This window comes from Puma concolor, chromosome B1 (genome assembly GCF_028749965.1).
Source record: "Puma concolor isolate L17-30 chromosome B1, mPumCon1.1.hap2, whole genome shotgun sequence".
Taxonomy (NCBI): domain Eukaryota; kingdom Metazoa; phylum Chordata; class Mammalia; order Carnivora; family Felidae; genus Puma; species Puma concolor.
In genome coordinates this window covers 171,688,544-171,712,253 of record NC_141670.1, presented here as the reverse complement: position 1 = coordinate 171,712,253, position 23,710 = coordinate 171,688,544, and the positions used below count along the sequence as shown (strand labels likewise).

Below are 23,710 nucleotides of genomic sequence, written 5' to 3'. Positions count from 1 at the left end.
TTGAAAAACCAAGTATATTAGTCCTCTCCACCACCATCCCCAATACACTTAAAAAAAAATATTAGAAATTTTCTGATTCTGAAACATTTTGAAAGTTAACTGCATACATATCATTACCTTTAATGCAAAGCTGTAAAGACATGGGTTTTAGGAAGTTAGAAGGCATAATCGCAGCCTTTTGAGTTGTTCAATAATTCATTAAGTCTTGGTGATGCATTGTCTTAAAAGGGTAATAAGCCTTTGAACCCAGGAGAAGTTTTTCAGAGAGGGTATGAAATAGACATGCCAGGAACCTGTGTGGACTTGAATGAACAGCTTGAGTTATTTTACTCTATATTTTACTTTCTAAACTTATATATGTATTTGTTATAAACTAAAACTTGTTTCTTCAAATGGAAGTGAAAAATCAATGAAACACAGTAACTTTCAACAATGTTCATGCTTTATTTTCAAACTACCTCAGAAAGGGTGCACTATTAGTAATTAATAATTGAAAATATTTGGAAATTAAACTGTTACAAACTGTTGTTTATGTTTACTGTTAAATAATGCTCATCTGCAGGTGAGAATCACCATGTCCTTATTCTGATAGTGGACAGCGTGGCATAATGAAGGGATCAGATTAATTAGGGATTAAATATTCCCACCTTGACTTAGTCGTTAGGTAAAGTTAAATAGCAAAAAATAAGACTTGAAGTCAAAGTTACGCTTTCTGTTAAATGAGGACACAAACTTCTACCTATTTGTTAAGGTTAACGTACATTCACAAGAGTAGTGCAAAACTTTTTGAGAAAAAACAACCCTGAAAGGTGGCACTTTGCCACTGGGATATAAATACATAATGGAAGAGGCTTTATACTTTGAGTCCTACTAAGTAACTAAATGCAATGAGTCACACAATCTTTTAAGAAGTAATAATCTTTGGAGGAAGTTAATCTCTGTGGCTGCTATAGTAAGATATAGAAACTATTGGGGCACCTGGCTGGCTTAGTTGGTGAAATATGAGACTTGATCTTGGGGTTGTGAGTTTGAGCCCTACGCTGGGTGTAGAGATTACTTAAAAATCTTAAAAAAAAAAAGATAGAAACTATTTCCATCTACCGTATCTATACTTATACTACAGTATCTGTGAGCCACCAGTGAGTGTTTTTAACGTTGAGGAAATAACTCCTGTAAAAATGCTCCAAACTTAAAAAAAATATGAGCACAGAGCTTTCTGGGAGTTTCTGGGGGTGGATAGAGGCTGATGAAAAGTATTTTTTAAAACTTTCAGTTCAAAATTATGTATAAAGTCAGGGCAATATAGTCAAGTATCTTCATGCTTTGGAGCATACAAAAAATAAAAAGTGTAATTAATGGTACACATACATGATATTCTCTATGATAAATTATGTCTCTCTGATAGGCATAATCAGGAAAACACGATTACTTTCTTAAATTGCTGGAATGCTGTATTATCACTTTGAACTTTGACCATTTAGATGGTCAGTCATCTACTACATTTATCAAACTTTTATTTAGTACCACCGAGTGCCCATTGTTCTGTTGGCTAGGCATTCTTACAACTTAAATAAATAAAAACTTACTGAATCTAAAGAAGAAGGAGAATCAGGGAATATCAGAGTTTCGTCATCTCCTCCCTCTTCCTCACTTTAAAAGATGTGAAATCAAGGCCTGGGAGATGAAGTCTTTTGTTCAAAATCACCAAGCCAGGGTAAGAATCCTGATTTCCTGTCTCCTAGGCAGAGTGTTCTCTAGTACCTGATACCATCTGGTATGTTGAGGCAGTGACAGCAAGCTCAACTGTTAAACTCATTCTCACACAGCCACATGTGGACCAGTACCTCTACTTCAGTTTTAGAAACCGACCCTAATTAAAGCTATGAGCAAAGAAAATTAGTAACGAAAAGGCTGATTTAGAAACCCATTAATTTTAATTTTTCCGGAAATAAAATCTATAGGTGACACAAAAATCTCCCAGCTATAAAGTATGAAAGTACAACTACCTACAGTACTTCAACTACCCATAGACTTATTTCTATAAATATCTGGAGGACTTTTTGCTCGGTTAAGTATCACTAACTTGTTATAAGTCCAATCACTTTAAATAATGACCTGATTAAATAGATTTTGAAAAAAGGACACTGTCCATATTTATATGTGGATTTTACAAATAAAACTGTCCAAGGAAATGATGATAAACAACCTCTAAGATATTAAAAAACATTTTTCTTAATTTATATTAGGACCAGTTTTACAGTTTTTAAACCCCAAACCATTTGAAAACCGCATTCTTTAAAAGGTAACGGTGCCATATGTTCTGAATATTAATTCATGACTGTCTTAAATATGAATAAAACAAAAATTATCTAAATTCAGTCATGGAAAGGATTTAAAAGAGCAAAATACTTCAATTTTTTTTGTTGTTGTTGTTGGAAGAGTATGGCGTTTCAAAAGGTATGACGACAAAAACGAAAACATTCATCCATTTTCTTGCACTAATGTCCCATAAAGATCAAGAAGGTTTGGAGGGATATATTAATGCATCATAGAAGAATTTATCATGAACAAGGACTGCAAGATAAAAATCAATAGAACCCCATCCATGTATTATATAAAATAAGCAACAGGAAATCTCATGAGTTAGTGGTCCACACACAAGGATCTGGATGTAGCCAGAGAGAGAGCAGACTTCTAATTGTAATGATAACTTTTGAATTACACAGGATAGTACCTATCACTTATTCTATATGGCAAATAAGAAAGAGTCCATTAAGTCCAATCAATTTTTTAATGTTTAATTCAAAATCATTAGAGAGGTTTGAAATTCTTCGTTTATTCCTTATTTCCTTGGAGAAATCACAAGGTCAATGCAGGGTAGAGAAACCATCCTCTACACTGTTTGAGCATCAGTAGGTAATCTCTACCTTGATGAGAGAAGTACAGTGTCAGCAGGTATATACTCTTTGCCTTTTATTATAACTATATCTCCAACATTTACCTGAAAGAAAACTGGGAATTGGTTAATTATCTGCATTGAAAGATAGTTACAAATATACAACCCACTGTATTTAAGCATAGAACACAGTAAAAAATGGTTACTGGCAAACAAGAACCACTTATCTTCACAAAACGGCATAAAATGATCTAGGAGTGAGGCCAAGGATGGGACAGTCCTTTAAAATATGAACACTGTATCTTTTTTTTCCAACTACAGGGCTTAGCTTAATAAATCCATCCATTTTATCCATTGACATCTCAACTTCTCACATTCTCTATGACATAAAAATAAAAAGGAGGAATTTACCAAAGGTGATCTTTACCCTGCTTAAGGAAATCTCAGTGCAACTGGAAAAGCTACCTACCATATATATATGATCATTATTCCTCATGATGGTCTTATAAAATAGGTTTTGATTATAATTTACAGTTTAGAGAGGAAAAAAAAAGAGTCTTATTAGCTTCTAAGTTATTTCCCTAAGATCACAGTGAGAGGAAGAGGTTAGACTCAAACCCTTATCTGACTGGCTGCAAAGCTTGATTTTGCGTAAGTAAATATAGTAAATCTATGTTGTATTTTAAATTAAAAAAAAAAAAAAAACAACAGCTTAATATCTTCCTGGCTTTTCTACCCAGTAGCATTTTTGTGAACATGTCCTAAAGACATATTAAAGATATAATGAGCCCAGAAACTTTCTAGAGGTGATTTAAGTGATATAGTGTCATAGAGTTTTGAGCAAACATTAGGACTCCAACTAAGTCACAACTGGACCAAGTTACACTGATAACCACTCTCATTAGATCACGAAAGTGCCCTGTTAGGAGCCAAATAAACCTCCAAATAAGCTGCAATACTTAATCAAGAGAAGAAAAGTCTTTTTTTTTTGTTATTGTTAAAGCCTTTTTGTTCTTTCCTCTCTCAACTTTTTCTTGAACCCTAAAATAACACTTTATTGGATGGGGGGAGGAGAGAATTGTGTCCTCAGCAGGAATCACAATAAGAAATTATTGCAGAGACAGACCACTGTGGTTACTTTATATGCTGGGGGAGGAAGTTAGACAAGGTTGGAGGGGGTCTTCTCGTGTATGGTATGTATGTTGGCTATCCAGGTAGGGAAGCTCTGATTCAAGGGAGATTTTAGCTGAAATCTGGATGATTGGAAACGGACAAATTTCCAGGGACGTTGGAATCAAACACACCAACCCTCAAAAAAGGGGAAGTAACAAAACCCCAGCAAGTATAGGTGTAAACAGGCCCGTTATGTGTTGTGATTGTACTCTGATAGCACCCAAGATCAAGAAGTATAAGGTCAATGGAGCTACGGCATTTGGAGAGAATGTTACCCAGACTAGCATTTAAATGTTCTTTAATCTCCTATTTCATGTTAATGTTTGCTACCCAATCAGACTATATGCTTCATAAAATCGAATAGTTGTCTACATTATAGTGTAAGAGTTTAACACTCAGACTTACAAAAATCCCTTACTGATCCCACTGCTTTCCCACATCTTTATTCATTGTTAAGACAAAAGCAAGGCTTGTGGTCATTCAACTGAGGACTGAAAGAAACTATTACCACCTTACACGGTGGTATGAAGTAGTTAGTTACTCAGGGGCCTGTGAAAACCAAAGGCTCACCACTGAGAGCTAAAGCAGTTCTTGCAGTACTATGAGGACAGCAGGGAACTTACCTGCCCCCTCCTTATGATGCCTGTTTTAGATCGCTTCTCAAACACGACCAAGCACCTCTCTTTCTTTTTTTGGTTTTGCATTCCTAATGTGGCATTCCCCCTTTCCAGCCTAGTGTGTGCATAAGATTAATGGACAGAAGAGAAAGTCAAGTTGGTACAAATTCCTTGACCACATGTTCTCAGTGGAGGAACATCATGACAAAGCACTTAGTTCCCCAAATGCTGATGTTAAGGAAATATTCAGGGCTTTAGACCATCACCTTGAGCCTTCTCAAGTCACTGACATTCATACCTACAACTGAGGATTATGTAAAAGAGTAAGTTTATCAAACTGTAATGGACTGATTTATAATCTTTGTCCAATTACAGACCCCAGCATATTAATATTTTTACTAAGGAATTTTTGGATATAAATTCTAAATCCAAACAAAAGCATTTCATGCTAGAAACTTCATGTCTTAAAGCAGTTTTAGGGAGTGACCTGTACACCTGCAAAAAGCCCACCACTCCATACTTCTCTACAAAGCCAGGAGAATGTGCTGAGTCTAAGATCCCTCCTAAATTCTCCACCTGCAACTATCTCCAAAACCTGTGAACAATTTCAGCTGCATCTCAATTTGAAGAACTAGACTTTGCGGTCAGGGCCATGGAAGGCAGTAGCTTACACATCAAGAGTGGAGATGCAGTGCCTTGTATAGGGCTTTGTCACTGCAATACTTGCTTTGGAAGTCAGGCAGTTTAACTTTGTGCAACAGAGAAAAGTCTTCAGGGCAAAACTGGAGAGATGAACTATTAATGTCTGAGAGCTGAAGTGTGCCCATCTGTGAATGACTGGACGTATGCTGTGCAAAACTGCAGGTCCTCTGAGGACAATTAAAAGGTAGCCGCAGTAGCCACACATTTAGAAAAACAAAGAAATCAAGTCCTGAAAGAAAGCCCCATTAGCGCCGCTAAGGGTAATATGCTTATTGTATTACCCTGGCATGAGGATCAGACTCTTGGTTTCAGTTTATTGATTTTATTTTTAATTGCACAAAATGTGACATAAGCTAAAGAGAAGACTTGTCCCACAACCTGGCTAACCCAATAAGCCAGGCTGCTTGCCTGTCTATTCAGTGTTCAATAAACCATTTTTACATAGTTGACATCTTAGCGTAAATGCCTCTGTTCTTCTCACCTATGATTATATTTCAGACACAGGGACCCTCATATGTCTTGCTTGCTCTTCACTGCTTGGCACATACACTCAATAAATATTTGCTGAATGAATGGTATAAAATCTTTCTATGATGCCACAGTATTTGAAATTACAACTTTTACTTATCACAAAATATGCCAGAGTGTAGAATGTTGTAATTTAAAAAACATTTTCCCAGGGCACCTGGGTGGCTCAGTCAGTTGGGTGTCTGACTTTGGCTCAGGTCATGATCTCACAGTTCGTGGGTTTGAGCCCCATGTCGGGCTCTGTGCTGACAGATCAGAGCCTGGAGCCTGCTTCGGATTCTGTGTCTCCCTCTCTCTCTGCCTCTCCCCTGATCACTCTCTGTCTCTGTCTCTGTCTCTCAAAAATAAAGGTTAAAAAAAAAATTAAAAAACACTTTCCCTACTGGTGGATATCCACATTAGTCTACCTTTTCATTGTTATAAAAAATGTTACAATAAATATTTTTATGCATGTACAGGTTTTTTCCTCTACTTAATCATTATTTTCTCAGGTTAAATTCCCAGAATCCCCTTTTTATGATTCTCAATATGAAGACCTAAATTATTAATCCACAATAGTATGTGAATGAAATACTTCATAAAACAAAAAATCTTAAGTAAAGTAGAAGTATAGCAAATGAGACACCAATATTGCTTAAATTTGCAACTTTCATAACTAGGTTGATATTACACTGAATCTGGTTGCTTATTACAGATCTTCTTGCTTATTGCCAACTTTTATTTCCTATTTATATAACAATTTCAATCTTTTGTCCTATTTGGTGCAACTATTTTTCCCTATTGTGCCTAATTATTTGTAGTGGCTTTTGCTGTGCATTTTTAAAAAAAATTTATAGGATTAAATTCCAGACAGCTTGAGATCTTGCTCTTCTCCAAATATTTCTTAAAGTCTTTATTCTATTTGTATGTTTTTCAAGACCAACATTTTAACATTTAAGCCAGCTGGAATTTATTTTAGCATGGGATGTGACTTAGATATAAACTACATTATTTCCTGAAACTTGCAAGTTGGTGATTTCCAACATCATTTATTAAATAATTATTTTATCAATGATTCTTTGCCCTCTTTATTAAATATTAAATGGGCTTTATTTCAGGGCATCCTAGTCCCTTTTCTTCTGGTCTATTTTACTCTATTTATCAATGCTTATTTTGGCAACAGAACCATACTATCTTAATAACTTCTGCTCTCCATTTTACTCATCCTTGCACACAGCTCATTTTCCCAAAATATTCTTCTATTTTCTTGACTGTTTGTTTTTGAAATTAAGATGAATAATTTAGTCAACTCTTGAGGAAAAAATAACAATTTCCCTGGGATTATATTGCACCAATACTTTGGAACAACTGGTACTTTTGGTTTTGCTAGGGATTTGACATAATTGCCCATTTATGTCAATCCTTAACACCTAAAAAGCTTTGATGTTGTCTTTACAAAGGTCACATACATATCTTAAATTTATTTGTAAGCATCTCACATGCCACTGGGAATGAGATCTTTCATTGTATTTTTCTAATTTGATATCTCCAACAAAAGAAATGCTGTTAATTTTTGAGTATTTATCTTGAATTCATCATTGAACCAACTTTTAAAAATTCTAGTTAATTAAGTATCTAATACAAATTATTAAGTAACATCAGTTCATGCTGGCTGGGTAACTTTTGGCAACACTTTAAATTTTATTCCTCTGCTTCTCTAAGTGGGATGCGCAGGGAGGGTGTGGCACTGATCTCCAAGACAACAAAGAATGCTAACATTATGGGTAATCATGGGCTGCTGATTTCTTGTCTGTGAAAAACTGAGTTACAGTAATTCATTCAATCTTGAAATAATGAAAAAAAAAGACATCGGTAAAATAAGACATTGTAATAGGCTAATTTTAGAGGAAAGTCATGCATGCTTATCTCCTGACTTTATGACTGCTTACTTTGGATAAGATGGTAAGAAACTGATATATCAATTTATTAAGAAACGTGTCTAAGCTAATTACTATGACAAACCTAGTAAATGATACACATTTATAATACAATTCAATTCGTCATACTTGATTACATCCTACCAATCTTCTAAAATGTTTAAATCCACAAGTGCCAAAGAAGAGCAAAAGGAGCTTCTTCATTTTTTGAGCTTTTTCATTTTTTTATTGTGCTTCTCTGAGCGGTGACTATGACAGGACTAAGGAAAGCACAGTCAAGGTATTTTCCTCTTTGTTACTTTTATGTCAAAGACCAGAGTGAGTAGTGAGTTTTTAAACACGCAGGAAGGGAGATGTCAATCTTTATTTTGGCCACTGATTTAAAATGAGAAAAATGCAATCAACTGAGAGGGAATTTGTTCCCTGCAGGGACACAGGTGACTATGAACATCACAGGGCAGGATTATGGGAATGGCCTTTAAGCTGCTGGGAAATACTGGAAGGCAAGTAACCAGCTGAGTGGGACACCTAAGCTGTTCCTAGCAATCTCAGAAAACAAAACCCCCAGGTAGAGTGGCTTTGCCTCCAAAAGTCTTTCACCAAGTTATAAAGGTTCTTCGCTTGCGAATAGAGTTAGACTCTAGTTAGACTAGAGTTAATGGTCTTCCAGGACTAAGGGAGAACTAGTAACAATTGCTTACCTTTTGAAACTGAGGTCTTAAAAGCACTTAGATAACACATGTTAAATGATGACTCAATTCACTAACTGCCATGTTACACGTCCTGTGAGCATGTTAACCTCTCGAGACTATGGAATTGATTTCCAGTTCATTAGAAAATGATGTTTGGTTAGTAAGTTGTTTTGTTTGTGTTTTTTTTTTTTTTTTTTTTTTTTTTTTTTTTAAGGAACTCTAATTCTTAGTTTTGCTTGGACAGTAGATGATTAAAGCAAAAAGTTTCAACACAAAACAGTTCATGGTTAAATGAAATCTATGAAAAACAGTACTCAAAATATACTATGAAAAACAAAGAATTCCAAATATTACTTTTCAAGTCTTTCTAGCATATTTCAGAATTAAATGAGAGTGACTAAAGACTCCATGTATGTTTACAACATTAATTACTAACAGCTTTCATATCAGAATTCATGACATTTGTTTACATCACACACAAAAATTGTATCTATTAGAGTACACATCGATGCGCTTCTTCTGGAACAAAATAAAAATCAATGCATACCTTTTCCCAGTGCACAATTTCCCAAGCACCATTTCTCAAAACTGGAAAAAGAAAAGGTGACATTTTTAGAAACATTTTTACTACTTATTAAAAGCCTGCTTCTGAGGAAATGATCATTTTAAATGGACAGCTTCAAAAAATGAACCAGCAGCAATTTTTATAGATTTAAAAATTAATTATGACAGCAAAGATGGTATAAAATTACACAAAGAATTAAAAAAAGCACATTTTAGATCCCACAATAAAACATTACTAGCAGAGGGTAATCTCACTGGTGCTCAAGGGCTTTCTTGAGCACAAAGAAGAATTACAGGCCACGGCTGGAGGAGAAAGCCACACAAATGATGTGAAAAGGGAGTGACAAGCTAAAGGAGCATTTCAGAAGCCATACAGTAGCAATGTTTAAAAAAAAAAAAAGAAAGGGTTTACAGGCACAGAAGAAACAGATTTCACATCGGTTAGTAAAAATTTAACACATAAACAGATAAAGAATTTGCGCCTTTAGTTTTCTAATAGTGCAAAATTGCGTAAGTTTCCATATTTGGTTTACTGAGAAGAAATGAAAGAAGAGGCTACTATTAATTTATGATAGAGGGATACTTTATTAGTGTCTTATTACTGCTTCACAGCAGTAACGTTGCTCAGTACATCTTTTTTCATCCCCAGTATGTGTCTGTGGCATAATATTGAATATACCAATAGACACTAAAAGATAAAACAAAACAAAACAAAACAAAAAAAACCAGTAAAGATAATAATGCAAGGTAGAAAGTATAGCACTTAGTACTTAAGGAATAGGTCAAGGTCAGTCACAAATTATCCCCACAGTAAACTGCATGAGGGCAAAGCCAGTATTTGCACCATTTAATAATATTCCCTGGAAACAGCACAGTCCCTGGTGCAAAGGAGCTACTCAGTAAATATATGCAGGAGAAATAATTGATCGGTACAAAACTTTAGATTCAGATTCTTTTGATGTTAGCAAAGTTGAAACCTGAGCCCTCTGAGGTAAATCACAATGATAATAACCTCCAAAATGTTAAACAGCAAAAACAGCATTAGTCACATACCAACAGGTCTTGCAGTCAGTATTACGATATAAATTAGTTTAATGTAAATACAATCTTTTTTGCTTTTCAAAATTCCCTGAACACAAGGCTGTGTCTTATTCATTTTCTCATGGTACCTCACAGCACTCCTAGTAAGACACTCAAATGTTTGTTAAAGAAATGAATAAGTCCAACAATGAATATCCTACAGTGCATTTTGGTGAATCCACCTCATTAAATTAAAACAATAATAATTCCACGTTGAAGAGCTAACACTGAAATATTTCCAGTACAATTTCTATAACTATATGACCAAGTTAAAGTTCCAATTTTTACAATATCGTACAGTTATGGGTCAAGGATCTGAACCGCAGGCATCCAAAAGTGATCACTACATTCTAATACAAAACTCTAATGCCCGCAGAGTTTATCAAACTGATCCCAGGACTACACCTGCTCCTTAATGCTGTTCCCTGAGTACAAGAGGGTCAGGGCATGAGACAGAGTAAAAGGCCACGGGTACAGATGTCGTCTGTCACTGCTTAGCAGTGTCTTTCTCACAATTAGTTGTTACAAAGAATAAAGAATAAATGAGAGGGCTCTGCCTTTTAATGGCTTAATCCAGTAGCTACAATATAGTAAGTACACTTCTCAACAAAGACAGCTAGCCAAGTGCTGCTCAAATCAACTATAACTAAGATTAACTGACACTGCATAATGGGGTCAAATTTGCAGTATTTTAAATTAGAAAAATATTATTCAACAGCAGCCAGAGTCCTTTACTGCCATTTAGTTTCTTCTGATCCTATCTCATATATTCCCCCAATTGCAGTACTTGGGTTTTTAAAAAAATCAGTGCCCAATATTTCTAGAATTGAAATTTGGCATGAAAATGAAGACTTCAGCTTATCTGGAAAGCTCAGAAGGTCACTCAATTCCCGCCTGAGCCTTGAACAGAGCAGTGGCCACCTTTCTCCATGGGGCTCACCGCATTCATGGTTTCCTGTGTTCTCATACCCAGCCTGCTTCCCTTATTTAGGGCAACTGCCTGGCTCATGCCTACGAGGTTTTCTTTTATTAACTGAGGTATAACAAAATGTACAGATCTTAAGTGTTCAATGAGTTTTGAAAACTGTAAACACCTGTGAATCTACCACTCATCACAACACATAAAACTTCAGAAAGATCCCTCACGCTCTTTTACAATCCATCCCTCCATCTCTAGAGGCAAATATAAATTAGTCACCATAGATTAGTCTTACATTTCGTATACATGGACTCATACAGTATGTGTGTATCTGAGATTCTGTCTATCTGTAAGTGACGAATCATTAAATTCTACACCTGAAACTAATATTATACTGTATGTTAACTGCAATTTAAATAAAAATCTGGAGAAAGAAAAAATATATTTCTCCTTAAAGTGAAAATTAAAAAAAAAAAAGATTTTACATTTTCCTAATTAAAGTAACATGGTGCTGTACTAGACTCTAGACTCTGTATTTATTTTACTGATCAATTTGCATATCTTCGCAATACATGGCATCTTGATTATTGTTAACTTTATGGCAAGTTTTGACATTAAGTAAATCTTCTATTTTGTTCTTTTTTTATATAGTTTTGGCTATTCTACGTCCTTTGCATTTCCACATAAATTTTAGAATCAAATCATTAATTCTTAAAACAATACCTCCTGAGATTTTTGATGTGGGGCTTGAGTCTTTCAATCCCTGGGCAACCTCTATCTCTGTATTTATTTACATCTTCATTAATTTTTCTCAGATTTGTTTTTGTAGGTTACCGTATAGGAGTCTTTCATTAGATTTACCTATTGATATTTGATAACTTTTTCTTATATTGTAAATGGTATATTTACTTCATTTCCCACTGGTCACTGGTAGTCTATAGAAATGAATTAAACTTTCATACAATGACCTTGCTATCTTGTAATTTTCTTAAATTCATGTATTAATTTAGATAAGGTTTTCTCACTGTTTTTGTAGCAATACTTCTAAGAAACTTAAATTCTTCTGATTAGTGATGCTATATTGTTGTTTGAGGTGGTTTTATTGTTCTCATATGCCTCACTGTTCATCTCTTTATTTTTAAAATCTCTTCTGCTCTTATATAAAAAAAAAAAAATCACTGAAAATTAGGAAGACATTTTACTACTAAAAATTTCCTGTTGATTCTATGTCTTGAGCATCTCCAATTCTGCATCTCCTCCACCATCACCAACACCAGCACCCCTACTTGAAGCAACCATCATGTGCCCCCAGCTAGAGGTCTGCATTAGCCTCATCATTAGTTTCCCACATTCACTCTTGATCTCTTTCAAATTTAGTGTCTATAGCATAGCTATAATAACTATATATAATGATTATCTATATTTGTACAACTATGGATTCTTATGTATCAGTCCACATATCCTTACATACACACAAATATATATATTTATATATATAAGCGATATATATATTTATATATTATGTTATTTATATATTATATATATTTATATATTATATTTTTATATATTATATATTTATATATTATATATTTACATATATATTTTATATATTTATATGTATATTTTATGTGTATATAATATACATATAAATATATATATAATATGTATATTTTATATGTATATAATATACATATAAATATATATATAATATACATATATACATATAAACGATTAGGTCACCCCTTGCTCAAAACTCTTCAGCTGGCTCCCCTTGGTTCATAAAACAAGTCCAAACATCTAGAAGGCCTTTGATTTTTTTTTTTTTTTTCAACATTTTTATTTATTTTTGGGACAGAGAGAGACAGAGCATGAACGGGGGAGGGGCAGAGAGAGAGGGAGACACAGAATCGGAAACAGGCTCCAGGCTCCGAGCCATCAGCCCAGAGCCTGACGTGGGGCTCGAACTCCCGGACCGCGAGATCGTGACCTGGCTGAAGTCGGACGCTTAACCGACTGCGCCACCCAGGCGCCCCAAGAAGGCCTTTGATTAACAGCTCCTGTCTAGTCTACCACCACCTCCTGTAGCCCCCTCTGCCCCTCATACCCTGTGGTGAAGCAACATGCTGTTTCCTGCCTCAAATCCTTTGCACATTTCCATGACTGGAACCTTCTTTCCCTCCATCCTCACCTAGATAACTCCTACATAAGTTCCAGATCTCAGCTTTAACACAACTTTTCAAGGGACACTTCATGACACCCACTCCTTTACCACTCCCCTCAAGTCCAAATAAGCTTCCTGCACTTTTCCTTCAGAGTATTAAGGCAGTTCTACTATGTATGTAGTTGAGAGACAATTTATGTAAGGGCCATCTCCTGCCCAAGGCTGTAAGAGCTGTGACAATGGGAACATTTTCTATTCTGTTCACTGCTGAATACCCCATGTTACAAAAGAGTGATACAAAGGCACTCAGTGAATACTTGCTGGATGGAAAGCTGGATTCACTAATGTGTTTGGGACCATATGAAGCCTCAGTAATAGTTACATAGATTTACTAAAGATACAACCCTGCCTCCCCAGTAAGTCCCATGTTAAAAACAACAGATACACAATGTTTACAAAAGAGCTATATGACAAAACAAGTTGGTAATTCCTCAGAAAGTTAAGCACATAGCTACCATATGACTCAGAAATTCCACACCTAAGTATGTATCTAAGAGAACTGAAAACATATGTTCACATAAAAGCTTGTACACAAATGTTTATTGTAGCATTATTCATTCATATTACCCAAAAAGTAGAAACAACCCAAATGCCCATAAATTAATGAATGGTTGAATGAAATGGGGCACATCCACATGACGGAATATTATTGAGCCGTAAAAAGGAATGAAATGCTGATACATGCTACAGCAAAATGAATCCTGAAGTATGCTAAATGGAAGCCAGACATAAAAGGCCACATATTGTATGATCTGATTTGTATAAAATGTCAAGAATAGATAAATCCATAGATACAGAATGCAGATTAGTGGATGTTGGAGGCTTGTGGAAGAGAGGAGTGGGGATTTAATGCCTATATGTATGGAGTTTCTTTTTGGGGTGATGAGAATATTCTGGAATCAGTGGTGATGGTGTATAACTATAAATACATGAAAAAACCAATGTATACTTGGAAATAATGAATTTATGCTATGTGAATTATAACTCAATAAAAAATAGCTACATTAAACAAAGCCAATGAACTCTTTAAACACTTGCTTAAAATAGACTTCTCAGTTTTGTAAGTTCCTAAAATGATTCCAGTGTATGGACTATATATATATATATAGCCAGCGTGAGCAGTTGGAAATGTTTATGTAACCATCGGATGCACTAACATGAGTGTCCTTTGATGTCAGCTCCAGGCCACCCCTTCCAGATCTGTAATCTAAACGAGCCCTCCTTGAAATGCTGCCACTTCGCAGATGTTTGTTCGTTCACATCTAAAAATAGCCCTGAACCACTCTACTGGGTCCCACTGAACAGGATGGAAGTGTCATAACAGGCTTCCCAAACTCAGCAGACCAGCCAGGGAGTCTTTGCTCCACTAATGAGGGTGGAAACGTGTAGTACTTTTACAGAACCATGGAAAACAATCCTCCAAACCTGCTTCATGTCCCCCTTTTCCCTCTGTTCCTTCCTCGAATCCTTGCTCCCAAGGCTTCTTTCTGCACAATTGAATTGATCTACCTCCTTCCCTTAACCGACCTTTCTGCACTTCCTTCACTCTCAATCCTGTCCTCCTACTACCTCCTAGGGGCTCTCTGCCTCCACCCAAACGTTCCCTCAAAATTCATCGTTGAAGAGATACACTGGAAGATGTGGCTGGCTGCAAAAACGTGCATGTCTAAGAAACTTTTAAATACATATTCAGTGGACGATGTTTTCTATCAATTATAAAATCAATGCATGTTTGTAACAAGCTAGATAGAGCTATATAACAGGTGAGCTGACATTCTCTCATCACATGCCACTTTCTTCAGCTGAGGAATACTAATTGATGCATCGTCACATACCTTTCTCTAGACAAACATGAATATACGGGGGTGCCTGGGTGGCTCAGTCAGTTAAGTGTCCCACTCCTGACTTCGGCTCAGATTGCAATCTCATGGTTCATGAGCTCAAGCCCCATGTTGGGCTCTGCAGTGATAGTATGGAGCCTGTTTGGGATTCTCTCTATTTACCTTTCTCTCTGCCTCTCCGCTGCTCACTTGCTCTCTCTCAAAATAAATAAATGAACTTTAAAAAAAGAACATGAACATATGGACTTTTGTTTTCTTTTCTCTAAAAATTTACTTCTCTGCAGCTTGGTTTTCCACTTAACACGCCACAGATGCTTTCAGAACAAAGCACAGAGATGAGCCAGTTTTGAAAAACAAGCCACTACATGGATACATCCATTACAATGGGTCAGCTAACTGAACAGTCTTGCAAGCCTCCGTAGAACGTATCCACAAAAAGCTTTATCAAGGTAGAGGATATGGTGCAGCAGAAACATGAAAGGACAGGGAAGCATCAGGAGTCTGAGAAACTTCCAGGCACAGTTCTCCAGGGTCTCTTCACACTCATCTAGGACACAGATTTTGAACCTCCATTAAATGTACAATAAATCTTAATTTTAAGGAAGCCTGGAGAAAAGTTTCCAAGAGGTCTTTTATAGCCCCTAGTCAATTAGCCAAAGCAGACTGTATAACAGGATAAAGCAAGTAAGCCATCAATCTACACACATCCTTAAAGTAAGTAGAGAAGCTGGTCTTGGGTGCCTGTAGGGGAGTTTCAAACCCTAGACAGCACTTTATAAATCACCAGCTAGTGCATCTTGTTCTGCTCATGGCCAGGTGTCCCAGAGATAAGCATTGGGTATTTCAGTCCAGCTGTGAAACAGCTCTGGTTTACACAACAGCTAGACACTAATGTATTTAACTATCTTTCTTTTTTTAATTTTTATTAAAAAAATTTTTTTTATGTTTATTTTTGAGAAAGAGAGACAGTACGAGCAGGAGAGGGACAGAGAGAGAGAGAGAGAGACACAAAATCTGAAGCAGGCTCCAGGCTCTGTGCTGACAGCTTAGAGCCCGACACAGGGCTTGAGCTCACAAACCGTGAGATCATGATCTGAGCCAAAGTCAGATGCTTAACCGACTGAGCCACCCAGGCATCCCTCAACTATCTTCCTCTTGATGGAAATTCTGATTTCTTTTTTTTCCCTACCACCTCAAACAACACCGAAATATATTTATATGACTGTATTCTATTGGACAGGATCCTAAGAGGAAGATTGCTGGCTCTGGGCATTTGTGTTTGTACTTTTATCAGACATCAGATATAAACCACATTACCGGTCCAAGAATCATGTGCAATCTATACTCTCACATGCAACATATGAAGTTCACTGACTAAACCTAGACAAGCGCAAATTGTTATCAATCATTTGGTTTTTGGCAATTAAATGGGTATTTGTTATTTATTCTGAAGGCTATAGTGGCCTGGATTAGTCAAAGCGTAAATTACCTTTATGTCTCTACACTGAGTTAGAATTCTAACCCAGTGTGGTAACATTGCTTTGAATATACTACAGACCCTCGCTGCTCAACCAGTGGTCCAGGGACTTACAGCATCATTTGGAGGCTTGTGAGAACTGAGAATAGGTTTCTACCTTCTCCTTTTCCCTTTCTTTTGTTCTTGAACTATAAAACTAGAACCAGAAATAAAGACCGGAAGTGCATAGCTTTCTTCAAACTTGAGGCTAGACCCATCTTAGGATACAGAATTCTGGGGAAATTGAAAATCAGCTCATGACATATAAAATGCTTCTGTACAAATGAAGGCTTGAATACTGGCTAAAGATAAAAGTCGATCATATAATTCACTTTGTCTCTACTTCAGAACTGGTTCCTACGGGGCGCCTGGGTGGCGCAGTCGGTTAAGCGTCCGACTTCAGCCAGGTCACGATCTCGCGGTCCGTGAGTTCGAGCCCCGCGTCGGGCTCTGGGCTGATGGCTCAGAGCCTGGAGCCTGTTTCCGATTCTGTGTCTCCCTCTCTCTCTGCCCCTCCCCCGTTCATGCTCTGTCTCTCTCTGTCCCAAAAATAAATAAACGTTGAAAAAAAAAATTAAAAAAAAAAAACACCCAACCATAGAACAATTAAAATAAGCAATATCATGTGTATTATGCTGGTGACTGAAATAACAACGTAGTTATTTTTAGTCACTGACCTCCTCTGACCCAGCTCCAACCACGTTTAGAGGAAGTGAGAAATTACGCTGGGTGCTTTTCTGAGCTTTTAGCTTTTCCGGGACCCAAAGTACTTACCCCATACCTCTAGAATATCAGAGTTTAAGAAGGTGAGCTGTGGGGATGATTAGTGATGCCTAGTGAAGGGGGCTGAAAGCAAGCCATGGCAGAATTGAGAATGGCCTGTCCTATGGTGGTGCATTAATGGCTCATTCCTTTATTGTTTTTCATTTTTTAGTTTTTTTTAAATGTTTATTTATATTTGAGAGAGGGAGAGAGAGAGAGCGAGCATGAGTGGGGGAGGGGCAGCAAGAGGGGGTGTCAGAGGATCTGAAGCGGGCTCTGTGCCGACGCAGTGAGCTCGATGTGGGACTTGAACCCACAAACTATGAGATCATGACCTGAGCTGAAGTTGGACGCTCAACCAACCGAACCAGCCAGGCGCCCCTAGCTCATTCCTTTAAATGCTAAACTCCTCTCTCTGCAGTTCCAGCCAAACACACCTGCTACAGTTTTCACCCGGGCTAATTAGTCTGACAGCATGCAGAAGAGAGCTCAGACTTTCAACAAATACCTCAAACGTAAGTTTTTACTTAGCAGGATACTCCTTAACAGCTTTGTTGTAATGGATTTCTGTCTTGAAATGAAAACATTCTGTTAGAGTCCCTTGAGAGTTCCCTAATCAAAGGCCCTGGAGAAACTGGCAGGCTCTCAGGACCCAATCAAACGCTGCACAGGTACAGGTGCTCACTTAGAGTCTAACACTGGGCTTCTCAGAGAGAAGCTGTCACCACTGTAAATGAAAGAGTTCATCACTGGGGCTGTTACTGAAAGTCGCTGGGGTGCCATTCGTGGGCAATCATGCTACTTCTTTAAGTGGGTAACAAGAGGCGAGTTATCCGAAAGGATGATGGGCACCAGCGAGGTCACAGAGGATGGAGAAACCACAGAAAACGTGGTACACTCTGGTTTCTACTTGGTTGTAAGCATTAGAGAGGAGTTTCAGTGCCTTGAGGAGGACAGGGCAGTGCTGAGACTGTGCCTTTGAGCTTCGCAAAGAAAGAAAACCATCATACCCATATTAAAGCATCAATTCAGTCACTATGTAGACCCTTGCATTCCAAAGACAGTTTTAAGGCAGAAACCTCTCTGCGGCATAAGCTGACATTGCACAAAACTCTCCTGTGTGATATCTGCACGGTCAGTGAGAAGCCTGCTTGGGATTCTCTCTCCCTCCCTCCCCTGCATGTGCACTCACTCTCTCTCAGAATAAATAACTTAAAAAAAAAAAAAAAAGGCAAGTCAAGCAACAATCTGCTTGGAGTCCACCAACACAAAAGACAAAGGGAACTTTCTGAATTCTGCTCTTATCCCTGTTCTACATATGGCTTTTCCATCGGTGATACTACTTCTATTACCCACTTACAAAACTTGTAACAATGGGCCTCACTGGCAGCATCAGTGTCCCTGAGACCTTCTTAAGAATGAAATCCTGGGGCCCCTGGGGAGGCCTACAGAAACTCTAGGGGCATCTCCCAGAAAGCTGTTTTTGACCAGTGACTTATAAAAACGAAAACATGGGTGAGATGATGTGATCAGAGAGCATGAGGATCAGCAATCCCCTTTTCTCAAAATGTTTCCCCTCAATCCTGCTCACGGAGTCATCTATCATTCGCTTTTTCCCTCAGTGACTTGAACAATTCCTTGAAGGAAAGATCTCCCTCCACCGCCGCAGTAATCAATCCATCCCACCATTCTTGCAGTCAGGCTCTAGCTCTGCAGCTTAGAGCTGGGGCACCTGGAAGACTCACGACTTCTTAAATGCTGGACGTAGTGGGTGTCACAGTCTAATTTGGTGGTATTTGCTGCTTGACGAGGTTCCTTCTCCTTCGCCGAGCCCAGGTGGATCTGTTCGCTGTGCATTTTCCTTTGCTTTCCCGTCATCATTGCCCCACCCCTCTCCTTGATTCAGCAAGAGTCGATCTCTTGGGGCACCTGGGTGGCACAGCCAGTTAAGCATCTGACTCTTGATCTCAGCTCAGGTCATGATCTCATGGTTTGTGGGATTGAGACCCGTGTTGGGCTCTGTACCAGCAGCATGGAGCCTGCTTGAGATTCTCTCTCCCTCCCTCTCTCTCTCTACCCCTCCGGCACATGCTCCCCCGCACACTCTTTCTCTTTCAAAATAAACTTAAAAAATAAAAGTTAATCTGTCTGCTCCCCACACCACCCCAAATTCTTCTTTCAAAAGCACAACTGGGAACATAGCCATGCTCTTCAGTATTTCTTTCCAACTTCTCCACGCTGGTTTTCAAAAGCCTCCAAAAAAGGACCCTAACTTGCCTTCCTATGCTTGCCTCCACTGCTCTGTGATAAGTATCTTATGCTCTAGCTGAAATAGACTATTTCCCAGAATACATCTCAGGCCTTCCCACCTCCTCCTGAATCACCCGCTGCTACCATTCCAATAGCTCTGCTTACTGAAAGCCCACTCGTCCTTCACGAGCCTGGAAAATGACATTTTGGAATTCCCACCTCTCTCATTTGGTCCCTTCCAGTTTTTCGATCTTGTATCATAGTATTAGTGGGCATCTTATGTCTCTGCCAGATCATCTTTTCCTGTAGAACAAGAACGCAGACTGGTTTCTTTCTGTGTTTTCTGCACTGGGTCTTATACAAGGTGGATGCTCGGTGAGGACTTTACTCAAGTGAAATAACTAATGTTCGAACTTTGGATCACACCTGTTTTTCCTCTTTAACAATGGCCCTAAATTTCCTCAGTGGGTTTTTGCTCCTCAGTGCGCAACTTTTATTTATGGGACAAATGGAAGACAATCTGGGGTTGTATTCCCCTCATATAAATGCCTGGTCTCCATCCAGAGCTGTTGCTGAAAATACCTAACCAGTTCAATTTATACAACTCTAAGATCTTGTGATAGTTTGAACATATTAATGGTCTTACAAGTGTCTGAAAACATTATTTAGGCCATACATGTGCTCCATTTTTAAGCCCGATGTTTAAGATCATGGAAGCACTAGTTTCTAGGAACTATTTATAGGTAAGACAATGCACATGTGGCAGAGTATATGTTCAGGCCTACTGCACAGACCAGATGTGGGGAGACCTCCAGGGAGACAAAAATGCAGCACTCCGGCTTTTTCAACAAGCAGGACAGTGGTACTACCTTAAGTCCCTTAGCATGGGATGAACTTAACCGGATGGATTCAGCCTGATGGTAGGCCATTTCAGGGTTAACGTCCTGAAACATATTCCACCCAGGCCAACTCAACACCTTTTTCACAAAGGGCTTTAAAGGTGAAATGGTTTCCAGTGGGAGACAGGCAACACTGTGCCCTGCAGGGAAGAAGCCCCTTAGTGGCTATCAGCCAGTACTAACTCAATTCCACTTCTGAAAAGGCTGATGTAGCTCCAGGGAAGGAAGACACAAGTAAAGCTGAGATCTCCTATTTTTAGCTACATGCCTACTTGTTGTTGTCCTTTTCTACATTAAAACTGAAAAACAACTATTAAAAACCTACTCTAGGGGTGCCTGGGTGGCTCAGTCCCTTTTAAGCTTCCGACTTGACGTCAGCTCAGGTCATCTCACGGTTCATGGGTTCAAGCCCCATGTTGGGCTCTCTTCTGACGGCTCGGAGCCTGCTTGGGATTCTCTCTCTTCTTTTCTCACTGCCTCTCCCCTGCTCACGCACTCTCTTTCTCTCAAAATAAGTAAACCTTAAAAAAGTTAATCTCATGTCTGCTACATGATAGAGCAATGTATGAAACAATCCAACTAGGAATTTCTGGTGGTCCTCGTTCAACTATGGCATCAGATCAGGTGACTGACGGGCTGCCAGGTGTCACAGGTGGCTCCCATCCATTCTCCCCTGTGAAAGGTATACACTCCACCCTTCAGGGAAGACAGCCAAACCTGGGATTTTAAAAAAGCAAATATGTTTCATTGGGGGACATTTTTAATTTTAAGATCCTAAATATCTCTCTCAGTCTGCACCTGAACCCCATTTTTCCCCAGGCGTCCGTATTGTGATCTTGTGTGAAACTAGTGTTCCACTTGAAATGCTGGCATGCTAGCCACAATAGCATTTCAAATATATGTTTATGTATTCAAAAGAGAAGCAGCTCAACCACTATAATAAATTCATACAGAGATTGTCTTCAATTTACGTATCATAATGATAATAACAAATTTATATTCTACAAATTCCTGCCAAGCTAAATTTGGCAAAACCACCCAGATTAGGGAAAGCTATGAGAGACTGCTTCCAGTGTGTGTGTGTGTGTGTGTGTGTGTGTGTGTACACATGGAGTGAGGTATATCAAATACCGTGAGTTCAAATATAGAGGAAGAAATCAGAGAAAATGAAGGTAAGTTTAGACGCAAAGAAAACCAGGGCATTCTGAATGCCCTGCTCTGGAGCAGTGCTCTGGAGCTCTGGGTAATGGAAGTGATAAGTGGACCCAGTACTGTGTTCACAGGAGGCAAAGCAGAGTAAAATGATGATATGATGGCTTCAACAGACAAGGTGCAGAGGCAGCAAGAGCTTCTGTCACATTAGCATTTTATCAGTGCCTGCAGAACAGTCTGGGACACAGTGTTTTGAAAACACTGCTCTTCATCTTGCTTACAGCCCAGATAATGAATTTCTAAGGTGGCTCCTTTCATTTCTAGTCTCTTCTTGCTTTTTGTCTGTACTCAAGTCTATAGATGGAGAGTGGTTCATTCATCCATACAGGCAGGCCCCTGAGCTAAGAGACATGGGGAACAGAAAGATGAGTAAAAGGGCCCACCTACCTAGTACACACAAACCATCACATAACAAAAACACGGGAAGCAATCACAATTTATTGGGAGGAGCGAACCACAAAACTCAAAGACTCACTCATCCTCCCTGGACTTCTGGCCATCAATTTACACTGCTCTCCCTCAGCAACCAGGACCTCAGAGACCAATATGCAATTTTGCACTGGCCAGCCCGCTGAACCATTTACCTAAGCAACTTCTCTATCTCTAGGACAAGAAATGCCTTGTTCCCATAAGTACTGATGATAGACGCAAAATGTAAAGTTTATGAAGTCATGCATTAGGTCCTAAATCCGTAATTTAATCCCTGCTTGGAATCATTAGTTCATGAAAATTATGCATCAGACAATCTCCAGTTAAATGGTTGAAAATGTTGTAAATGAAATTACGAATTTATATTTCTGAAGTCATTAGGGAATGACAGATAAAAGTCACTCTCGAGTGTTTCAATGTAAAATGAAGAGACAAAATATTTATTTCTGTAAGAATATATGATTAATATTTGAATCTGACAGAATGGTGTCCTCTTAAGCATTACATGGTCTTGATAAACATTTATAAAATGAAAATTTAAGTTAAATACTTCAAATGTCTGTCAAAAATTAATTATCTTTCAAAAATACCCCCCTTCCCACTCCTACACCCATTCTTGCCTCCAATTCAGGAAGGCAAATTGAATTTCATTCTGGTCTAATGACAACAGATGGCTTTTATATCAAGCAATTTGAGTTATCTGACAGCAAACAGTATCCTACTCAAACATTTCTGTTACCTCCTATTAACTAACTACAATACAAAAAGACAACCAACATTCAGCTAGGCAAAGAGGAAAAAAAGAAAAGTCTATTCCTTCAGAAAATAAATTCAAGTATCAAACTAAGAGCCATAGTTTCTTGGAAATAGAATTTTCAAGTTTTCTGCTGACTTGAAGTGGTTTTTATAGCTACTAAGCTCCAATATTTTATTTTTGACATGAGTTTTATGTCACTACAGAAGCTTTCTCTTCTTCATTTTTAGCCAGAGAGCTAATCTTGTTAATCCAGGATAAACTGATGAACCAAGAAACAATATTTTCTCTAAATAGGAAGAAAAGTGAGTATTTCTGGCAGTAGGTAGTACCTGGAAAATTGGAAAACCCATCAGTACAAGGTGTGGTAGCCTACAATCATCTTAGCTATGATGGCTGCTCTTCAATCGTACAATGTTGACTTCTTGGGCCAGTGCTTGAAAATAAATAACTGCTAGTCCCTGAAGATAGCCCTTTGCTACAAGATACGCTATGTATTGGGAAAAAAAAAGTTACATATTTTTGGTTCAAAAGATGCTCTGAATATTCTAAGCAACATGGCAACAAGCGCAAATGTATTTTCGCACATTGTCCAAAATACCAGAACCTGTAACGTGTGGATTTTTTTCCCCTTTCAATTCCTAATGGTTGTCTCTTCACACCCAAATTCCTGGAGTACTTTGTCCCCAGGCTTCTAATAGCTTCCTATTCCATTCCACTCTGTTCTTTCAACTTTAAT

The 23,710-nt window shown here is 38.0% G+C and overlaps 1 protein-coding gene across 6 annotated transcripts in view; it reads right to left on the bottom strand.

The window, feature by feature from the left end:
• Positions 1–23,710, bottom strand: part of ATP8A1 (ATPase phospholipid transporting 8A1) — a 239,196-nt gene that overhangs the window by 165,062 nt on the left and 50,424 nt on the right. For 3 of the 6 annotated variants that reach the window (XM_086705145.1, XM_086705147.1, XM_086705149.1), the window contains exons 7-8: positions 9,072–9,112; positions 2,928–3,001 (exon numbers count right to left, since the gene is read on the bottom strand). In XM_086705145.1, the coding sequence (XP_086561271.1) occupies positions 2,928–3,001; positions 9,072–9,112 (115 nt within the window). The remainder of the gene's footprint in view (positions 1–2,927; positions 3,002–9,071; positions 9,113–23,710) is intronic. The other 3 variants (XM_086705146.1, XM_086705148.1, XM_086705150.1) reach the window with 1 other exon arrangement.